The 10,763-nt window shown below is 32.4% G+C and overlaps 2 protein-coding genes across 2 annotated transcripts; both read right to left on the reverse strand.

Moving 5' to 3' along the window:
* Positions 1-1,421: 1,421 nt before the first annotated feature.
* On the reverse strand, positions 1,422-8,897 carry LOC131662349 (uncharacterized). Its single transcript, XM_058932149.1, has 9 exons — positions 8,853-8,897; positions 8,544-8,711; positions 3,425-3,493; positions 2,941-3,063; positions 2,826-2,867; positions 2,372-2,695; positions 2,222-2,281; positions 2,066-2,137; positions 1,422-1,538 (listed from the first exon to the last, which is right to left on the reverse strand). The coding sequence occupies exons 1-9, from the start codon at positions 8,895-8,897 to the stop codon at positions 1,422-1,424; spliced, it is 1,020 nt and encodes a 339-aa protein (XP_058788132.1).
* Positions 8,898-9,016: 119 nt separating this feature from the next.
* Positions 9,017-10,044, reverse strand: LOC131662423 (uncharacterized). The gene is made up of 3 exons (XM_058932229.1): positions 9,967-10,044; positions 9,718-9,918; positions 9,017-9,673 (listed from the first exon to the last, which is right to left on the reverse strand). The coding sequence occupies exons 1-3, from the start codon at positions 10,042-10,044 to the stop codon at positions 9,017-9,019; spliced, it is 936 nt and encodes a 311-aa protein (XP_058788212.1).
* Between the last annotated feature and the right edge of the window lie 719 nt (positions 10,045-10,763).

A 10,763-nucleotide genomic window follows, 5' to 3' on the forward strand; every position in this document is an offset into this window, starting at 1 on the left:
TATTTAAGTCCATTAATTAGATTTTTTTCTTAAAACTGAGATAGGTTATCAACCAAAATAACATGGTTTGCCCAGACCCAGACTATGAGGCTGTTTGCATCAATGAAGTAGTACCAATTGAGGGTAAGTTATTGATGTTTAAACAATTTAATCATCCCATTACTTGTGCCAACATTGAGGTTATATCATAATTCTATCAGATGTAAAGCAAATCTCTGGGGTGGGCTTTAAGTTTATCCATGTTACTGTCAAAAACGAAAGATTACAAGTATATGCCAAAAGGTTAATTCTATTAATTTATTGCCTTCAACTACATACTTTGGTCAAATAAAATGAAATTAACAAAAAAAAAATTGTAAATTTAATTCATGTAGTATTATGGAAGGCTATGATATTCTCCGAACTGTTGCAGGAGTACAAAAAAAATCTAAAAATCTCACTAGAGGTGAATTAATAATATATCTTTTTTGATTTGTTAATTTCAATTTGAATTGCATATTGTTTTATTTTCTGTTTTTATGTTTGATTTCCATAGGGTGTTCTTGAGAAATATGAGTTTGAAATTGGGGTAACTTTTGATGACATAGGGGCTTTGGAAAGCGTCAAGAACAAACTAAAGGAACTTGTCATGCTTCCCTTCCAAAGACCCGACTTGTTTTGCAATGGACAACTAACAAAGGTGTAGCTTTGTATGATTTGAAATCTAGTATTCAGTCTTTAATCAACACTCACTAATCCTAGCTGCGCATTATTTTTTTTGAAATCGAGTATTCAATCTTTAATAAGAACTCACTAATCCTAGCCGCACATTGTATTTTTGAAATCTAGTATTCAATCTTTAATAAACACTCACTAATCTTTGCCGCACATTGTTTTATTTGAAACCTATTATTCAGTCTTTAATTAACACTCATGGTAAATATCGTAATGCCCGTGCAAGGGTATCTTGCTTTTTGGTCCTACTGGTATAGGAAAAACAATGTTAGTAAAGGCTATGGAAACCGAATCGGAGACAAATTTTATAAATATTTCATTATCAAAAGTTACTTCCAAGGTAGCAATAAATTTGATGAGTAACGTTTTGTTATATTATCCGTGTTTAGTGACAAAACTCTCTTTTGTGACAAAACTCTTTTTTAATGCAGTATCACGGAGATACTGAAAAGTACGTGGAAGCCGTGTTTTTTGTGGCTACCAAAATTGCCCCTAGTATTATTTTTATTGACGAGGTAAAGATAATGTTATTTTTACATTATGGAAATGTATATGCTAGAGATTATCATGAATATTTGCTAATTAATGTTAATGTTATACATTCAAAGGTCGACAACATGTTAGGCAAAAGAGTAACTAATTCCAATAATATATGTATAATAGGATGAAAACATAATAATTTTTAGCATTATGGGACGGTCTAAGTATTAGAGAGGAAAATCGTGTCTTGTTTTGGCAGCTACCAATCGTCCGTTTGATCTTGACGAGGCAGTTGTTAGGAGACTTCCTCGAAGGTATATGTTGAATTTATCCGATCCCGCAAACTGTGAGAAAATTCTGAAAGTTATATTGGGAAAGAACAATTGGTATCAGATGTGAATTTGATAGAATTGGTTAATAGGACAGAGTTATTCTGGGAATGACATTAAGGTGATATTTTCTTTGTTGATTATTGGTTGAAATTATTGTCTTTCTTTGTGTGCTAGAATGAATGTTATATGTTTAGTATTTTGTTGCAAAATCTGTGCATGGAAGCTGCTCATATCCGTATAAGGGAGTTATTTGAGAAAGAGAAACAATTTAGTTTAATTTTAATTATATAGATAAATACAAGTTTATATTTTATACTCTGAAGCAATATATGTCAAAATTTTGCATCTCAGTGGAAAGTATCATGTAGTAGTGCAGATATCCGTCATTTAAAGATGGATGCTTTTTTCCTTTCACCAAAGAGGTGTAAAATTATCTAATTTTTATATGAATGGAATGGTTGAATATAAGATTACTAAATCAGATAACTAAATTTCAAATTCAACTGTTCGATTCATATAAAAATTAGATAATTGTATACCTCTTTTCCTGAAAGCGAAAAATCATTCATCTTTAAAGGACGAATATCTGCACTACTATATGATACTTTCAACTGAGAGGCAAAATTTTGACAGATATTACTTTAGAGTATAAAATATAAACGTGTATTTATTTATTTAATTAAAATTGAACTAACTTGTTTCTCTTTCTCCAATATCTCTCTTATATGGATATGAGCAGCTTCCATGCACAAATACTGCAATAAAATACTTAAACATATAACATTCATTCTTGCGCACAAGGAAAGACAATAATTTCAACCAATAATCAAAAAGGAAAATATTACCTTAAGATCATTCTCATAATAACTCTCTGTCCTATTAGTCAATTCTGTTAAATTCACATCTGATGCCAATTGTTCTTTCCCCAATATAACTTTCAGAATTTTCTCACAGTTTGCGGCATCGAGTAAATTCAACATATACCTTCGAGGAAGTCTCCTAACAACCGCCTCGTCAAAATCAAACGGGCCATTGGTAGCTGCCAAAACAAGAACACTATTTTCCTCTTTTGTACTGAGACTATCCCATTGTGCTAAATTTTTTGTCTTCACCCCATTATACATAGAATTATTGGAATCAGTTACCCTCTTGCCTAACATGCGGTCGACCTTTAGAATGTATAACATTAATTAGCAAATGTTCATGATAATCTGTAGCATAGAAATTTCCATAAAGTAAAAATTACAATATCTTTAACTCGTCAATAAAAATAATACTAGGGGCAATTTTGTTAGCCACAGAAAACACAGCTTCAACATACTTTTCAGTATCCTCGTGATACTGCATTAAAAAAGAATTTTGTCACTAAACATGGATAATATAACAAAAAGTTACTAATCCAATTTATTGCTACCTTGGAAGTAACTTTTGATAATGAAATATTTATGAAATTTTCCCCTGGTTCGGTTGCCATCGTCTTGGCTAACATTGTTTTTCCTGTACTAGGAGGACCAAAAAGCAAGATACCCTTGCACGACTGCATTTACGATATTTACCATGAGTGTTAATTAAAGACTGAATACTAGATTTCAAATAAAACAATGCACGACAAAAATTAGTGAGTGTTTATTAAAGATTGAATACTAGATTTAGAAAAAAAAATGTGCGGCTAAGATTAGTGAGTGCTTATTAAAGATTGAATACTAGATTAAAAAAAAAACAGTGCGCAACTAGGATTAGTGAGTGTTGATTAAAAACTGAATCCTTGATTTCAAATAACACAAAGCTAGCTTTGTCAGCTGTCCATTGTAAAACAAGTCGGGTCTTTGGAGGGGAAGCATGACAAGTTCCTTTAGCTTGATTTGACGCTTTCCAAGCCCTATGTTATCAAAAGTTACCCCAATTTCACTCGGGGAAATAACTTCACCCAACACACTTTTTTCAAACTCATCTTTCGCAAGAACACCCTATGGAAATCAAACATTAAAACAGAAAATAAAACAATATGCAATTCAAATTGAAATTAACAAATCAGGAAAGATATATTATTAATTCACCTTTAGTGAGTTTTTTAGAATTTTTTTTACTCCTGTAACAGTAAGTTAATTTTCTCTTTCTTTTAAGACGATTTCTCAATGCACCCCATGACTCTCATATACTGCGTGAAATTTTAAAAATGCTCTTAGCTATCGTAGATGCATCTCCGAAAGCATTTTTTTTTAAAAAAAATTTGGTTTTTTCCGTAGATGCATCTAGGGAAGCATTAACACTCTCTTTTCAACCCCTTTCGTAGATACATCTGCGGAAGATTGATTATCCCAATTAATTTGTAACTTAATTTGGGATTTTCCTAATTAATTGGAAAAATCCAACGCTTCCGTATATGCAATGAACTTTATTAATTGGGAAAATTTCACGCTTTTTGTATATGTTTTAAGGCTTCCGTAGATGCATCTACAGAAGATTTTGTATGTGTATCTACAAAACAAAACAACGTTAAACAAAAAAAAGGTGCTTCTAGAGATACATCTACGGAAGCACGAGGACATTTTTGGCAATTCAGTGGTGCGTGAGAGACCTATGGGGTCTATTGAGAAATCATCCTCTTTTAATATCTCTTCTCATTTTTCTTTCTCTCTCTCTCACACCATAACTTCTTTTTCTCTTCTTCTCAGACCCCACCATCTCTCATATTTGTCTCTTGTTCTCATACTTTCTAATCCAAAAATCTCTTATTTTTTCCTCAAATTTATTCACTTGGCTTGGTTGCATTTTTTTGTGGGTGATCGAAAATTAAAGTGGGTATTTCAAATTTCCCTCATTCTTTTCTCCTTATTTTAGCTCATTTTTAAGAAATGAATGACAGACGATTTTTGTTGTAATGTATTGCATTAAATATTATTATTATTATTATTCATTTTTAATATAATTTAGTTCGTACTTTCTTTTATGTTTAGTCACATTAATATATATTGTCTGCATCCGGCCCTGTATGTATATATGTATTTAATTTATTTTAATATATATATATATATATATATATATATATATATATATATATATATATATATATATATATATATATATATATATATATATATATATAGGGCCAATGAACTTTTTAGTCCCTCTAAATATTTCAGATTTCGTTTTTAGTCCCTTTAAAAATTTCCTTCACAGAATAGTCCCTCTAAAACTTTTCATTCACACTTTTAGTCCTTCCTGCTAACGTTCGTTAACAAAGCTGATGTGACACTGCCAACGTGGCAAAGACGATGACATGGATGCCACGTGGCATTTGGTTCCATTTTATATAAATTTTATTTAAAGCGGCCGAAAATTCGTCGCAAACATGAACATCATATAATAACCCAGAATTTGTATCTAATCCATAGCTAATTTGTAGCTAATTTATAACTAATTCCTAGTTAATTCAAAGAAATAATTTTTATGACCTAGAATTTGTTTTTTTTCATGATTTTTTACAGAAAATTTTATCACATTATAAGGATATCTCTCACAAAAACTTATTTTTTTTTACTTGAGATGATTTAAATATGAACGTTTTACGAGTCGGTTTTCTTTAAAACGGAAATAAGGAAAACATTAGCATATGATTAATTTTAAGCTATTATTTTTCAGATAGTTATATCATAACATATATAAAATATCTGCAAATTTTCATGGCACTTCGAATAGGTCTCAATTTATTTTAAATTTTTTATCAACACGCATATATGTGTTTCAATCAGAAATTCAAAATAAATAGAGACTTATGCTACATGTCATGAAACTTTGGAGATAATTTTTATGCGTTATCATCTAATTTCTTGCAAAATATTAACTAAAAAATCAGTCATATTCTAATATTACATTGTTTCCGTTTCGTGGAATACCACCGATTAAAAAATTCTTATTTAATTAACCTCATGCAAAAAAAAAATTGTGGGAGAGACCCTTATAATTTGACACATTAATATGAAAAAAAAGTAAAACATGTCAGTCATTTTACAATCAATAGAGTTAAATTTCTCATTTCGTCACTTGAAAAAAACATTTATATGTGTTTTGATAAAAAAATCAAAATAAATTGAGACTTATTTGAAATACCAAGAAAATTTGCAGATATTTTAAATATGTTATGATATAACTCCCTGAAAAATCATAGCCTAAAATCAATCATATGCTAATATTTTTCTTGTTTCCGTTTAAAAGAAAATCGACTCGTAAAAAATTCATATTTAATTCATCTCAAGTAAAAAAATTAAGGTTTTGTGAGAGATATCCTTATAATGTGATAAAATTTATTGTAAAAAATCATGAAAAAAACAATTTCTAGGTCATAAAAATGATGTCTTTGAATTAGCTAGGTATTAGTTACAAATTAGCTACGGATTAGCTACAAATTCTAGGCTATTATATGATGTTCATGTTTGCGACGGGTTTTGCGACGAAATTTTTGTCGCAATAAATAAATTTGTTATATAAAATCACATTGATTTCACATAAACCTTAACATTTAACAAATTTATGAAATTGAGAGATGATTAACTAGTATACTATCACACATTGCATACATATAAGCTCAAGATAATGGGATTCACCCCCTTACCTCAAGTTAATCTCCTTCTATCTTCAAGTTTCTACCAAAATCCTCTCCTCTTCTCTTTTCTCTTCTATTATTCTTACAAATGTTATGTTATGAAAATGACCAAACTCTCTTACTACATTTTCTCTCTAATTGGGCTTAACCCATAATTCCACCTAGTGTCATATTTCTACCACTTAGGCCCTATCAATTATATCTCCCTAATAACTCAATTAACTTAAATAACATAAATACACATATACTTAATTATTTCAAATAATCATTATACCAAATAATAATTAGTTAAAATAAATAATTAATAAAAACACCAAATTAACTAATAAATAGAATAGCTAATAAAATTGGGATGTTACAACTCTCCCTCACTTAAAAGATTTTCGTCCTCGATCTCTATTCGAAATAATACTCGACGAAATACCATGCAAACAAACAATCCTCTCGATGTATAGCTTCACAAGTCTCTCCATCGAATAATCCATTCTCATCAGAATAAAATGAGCAGATTTTGCAAATCTATCCACAATGACCCAAATTGCTTCACAATTACTCAAAGTTCTCGGCAAACCCGAAACAAAATCCATAGAAATTTTATCCCACTTCCATTCAGGAATAGACAACGGTTGCATAAAACCAGACGACTTTTAATGTTCAATCTTTGACTCCTGACAAGTCAAACATGAATAAAAAAATCGGCTATATCTTTCTTCATACCTTGCCACCAAAATAATTTCCTCAAAATTTGATACATCTTAGTAGCACCAGGATGAATACTCAAGCCACTTTTATGTCCTTCTTCAAGAATCCTTCTTCTTAAATCCATAATATCAGGAATAAAAACTCGATTACGACATCTCATGACACCATTCTCATCGATCCAAAAATCACCACCTTTTCCTTGATTAATCAATGTCATTATGTCAACCAATTTCAAATCCGATTTCTGGCCTTCTCTAATCTCATCAAGAATACCATAAGTAAGCTTCAACATACCAAGCTTAACACACAAAGTCGTCGCTTCACAAACCAAACTCAAATCTCAAAATAGTTCCAACAATTCCATCTCTCGCATTATCAACATTGACATATACAATAATTTCCTACTCAATGCATCGGCTAAAACATTCGCTTTTTCAGGATGGTAGTTCAAACCAAAATCATATTATTTCAAGAATTCCAACCATCTACTTTGCCTCATATTCAACTCTTTCTGATCAAACAAATACTTCAAACTCTTGTGATCAGTATACACGTCGAATCTTGATCCAAACAAATAATGCCTCCAAAGTTTCAAAACAAACACAACAACGGCCAACTCTAAATCATGCGTCAGATAGTTCCTCTTATGAACTTTAAGTTGCCTAGAAGAATAAGCTACCACTTGTCCTTTTTGTATCAAAACACCTCCCAAACCCATTAAAAAAGCATCACAATACACAACAAACGGTTCCAACGGATTCGGCAAAATCAAAATAGGAGTCGTAGTCAACCTTTTCTTAAGATCTTGAAAATTAGCTTCACATTTCGAAGTCCAAATAAAAGCTTGACCTTTCCTAGTCAATTGCGTCAATGGCAAAGATAACTTAGAAAATCCCTCAATAAACTTCCTGTAATAACCAGCCAAACCAAGAAAACTTCTAATCTCAGAAACAGACTTAGGGGCTTCCCATCGAGATACAACCTCAATCTTTGACATATCAACAGAAATACCTCCGCTCGAAATCACATGATCAAGGAAACTCACTTCCTTCAACCAAAACTCACATTTAGAAATCTTAGCAAACAATTTCTTCTCTTTCAATACGGAAAAAACACTTCTCAAATACTCAGCATGATCATCCTCACTCTTAGAATAGATCAAAATATCATCGATGAACACAACCACAAACTTATCAAGATAATCATAAAAAATTCTATTCATATACTCCATGAATACACCAGGTGCATTAGTCACACCAAAAGATATAATTGAATACTCATAATGTCCATACCTCGTTCTAAAAGTAGTTTTTTTGAACATCCTCCGCCTTCACACGAATCTGATGATATCTAGATCTCAAATCAATCTTATTGAATACACGAGCACCCACCAATTGATCCATCAAATCATCAATTCTCGGAAGTGGATACTTGTTCTTAATCGTCACCTTGTTTAGTTGTCTATAATCAACACAAAGTCTCATAGATCATTCCTTCTTCTTAACCAACAAAACAGGCGCTCCCAATGGAGACACACTAGGGCGAATAATCTTCTTCTCAAGAAAATCCTCAAATTGACTCTTTAACTCTTCCAACTCAAAAGCTGACATCCGATATGGAGCCATCGATACAAGACTAGTTCTAGGAACTAAATCAATCGAAAACTCAACTTCATGTTCCGACGGTAAATCACTTACATCTTCAGGAAATACCTCGGCAAAATCACAAACTATTGGAAATTCTTCAATTGTTCTCTTCTCATGAACATCTAAAGTTGCCAACAAAATAAACAACTCTGCACTATCTTGCACAAATTCATCAACTTGCTTAGCAGACAAAAACACGTCTTCTTTGGCACCAGTTTCAGGAAAGATAATCGTCTTATCAAAATAGTTGATATACACACGATTAAAATCCAACCAGTTCATACCCAAAATTACATCAAGTTGCTCTAACGGAAGACAAACTAATTCAATTCCAAAATCTCTACCAAAGATACTCAACGGACAATTCAAACACACAAAAGAAGTAGACACATAACCCATAACAGGTGTATCAATAACCATACTTCTATATCAGGCAACACAAGATTCAATCTCCTAGCACAATCCAAAGAAATGAAAGAATGCGTTGCACCAGTATCAATAATAGCAATCAAAGGTGTACCATTAATAAAGCACATACCTTAGATTAGCCTATCATCAACAGTGGTATCAACATCAGACAATGAAAACACTTTTCCTTTCGCTTGCTCCTTATTTGGTTTGTCAAACCTGATACTAATGTGCCCTTGCTCACCACAATTGTAGCAAGTCACACCTGAATCACTCCTACAATCCACAGCTTTGTGACCCGGCTTGTCACACTCGAAACACTTTCCAGAATTCTTGTTACATTCATTAGCACGATGTCCTTCGACACCACACTTGAAGCCCTTAACCGGAGCGCTAGTTCCTCCCTCATTTGGCTTTCGGTCATAACCATATTTCTTCTTCTTATCATCGTATGGTTTTCCACGATATTGACCTTTTCCTTTTCCATCATTCAAAACCTTGTAGTGAGAAGCACTCTCTCTACTATCCTCGGCATAAATGCGTCTCTTGTTAACCAATTCCTCAAAGCGAGTAATCTGTTGGTAACGAATAGCCTTCTTAATGTCATGCCTCAAACCGTTCACAAACTTCAAACACTTTGACATCTTTGCATTCATAGTATTGTAATGAGGACAATACTTGATCAACTCTTGGAATTTTTCAGCATACTCTGCCACAATTCCATTCCCTTGCTTCAACTCATGAAATTCCACCTCTTTCTTCCCATGAAAATCTTCCGGAAAATAGTTCTCCAAGAATGCATCACGGAAAAGATCCTAGGTAATATGAATACCCTCTTCTCCAAACCTCTAAGAAGTGTTACCCCACTAATCCTTAGCTTCCTTATGAGCATGTCAGTACCAAATTGCACTCTCAGCAAATCAATACAATTCATAATCCGAAAGATCTTCTCAATTGCCTTCAACCAAGCTTGTGCCTTATTAGGTTCATGTTCACCCTCAAAGATAGGCGGATTGTTCCTCTGGAATTTCCCCTAAGCACAAAACTCATCATCATCACCATTCTGATTACCGGAATTCACTTGAGGAATCTGACCAAGAGATCCAGCCAACATCCTCAATGCATCAACAATGGCATCACCGTTCCTTCCAACAACCATCGTCCTAAGACAACCAACAACCAAAATAGACAAAACAATATTGATCGTGTCAGATACACAAATCTAATACAACGGGAATAAAAGACATTAATGACCTTGACCAACTAGTCATCCATGCTCTGATACCACTAACGTAACACCTCTTTTCTAAACCCCAAATATAAAAAATATTCACAGAGTATTAACATGCATACAATAAAAAGGGTGTCACATATTATTTTCACCGCAATGAAAATCCAAAACAAACATGCATTAATCAACTTGTAACACAATTTGATACTTCATGCTTTCATAAATTATGCACATCGCACGCGGAATAATAAACATCAAGAAATTTCAATGAATATATCTCATACTATATTCATCTACCAATTCAAAATAACATAACCAACTATGCTATTTGAAATTCCAAATATCTAGGCAACATAGCCTTCAACAACATATCCAAATTATCGTGTCAAATACAAACAAGATAGAAATATTCAAACATAAACACAAGTTCAAATAAAATTCCCCCCAAGTGTTACATGATCAGAGCATATGACTCGCTACCTAATCAAACAACAAACTTAAAAGCTCCTCGACTAAATCCTCGAACAAGCTCACTACTCGTCAGAACCTGCACCATGTCATAATGAACATCATTCAAACAGAAGGGTGGGAATATGCATCATAACAAATATATATAATATGAAAAATGAACATAGCATAAAATAGAA

This window comes from Vicia villosa, linkage group LG1, assembly GCF_029867415.1.
Source record: "Vicia villosa cultivar HV-30 ecotype Madison, WI linkage group LG1, Vvil1.0, whole genome shotgun sequence".
NCBI classification, from domain to species: Eukaryota; Viridiplantae; Streptophyta; class Magnoliopsida; order Fabales; family Fabaceae; genus Vicia; species Vicia villosa.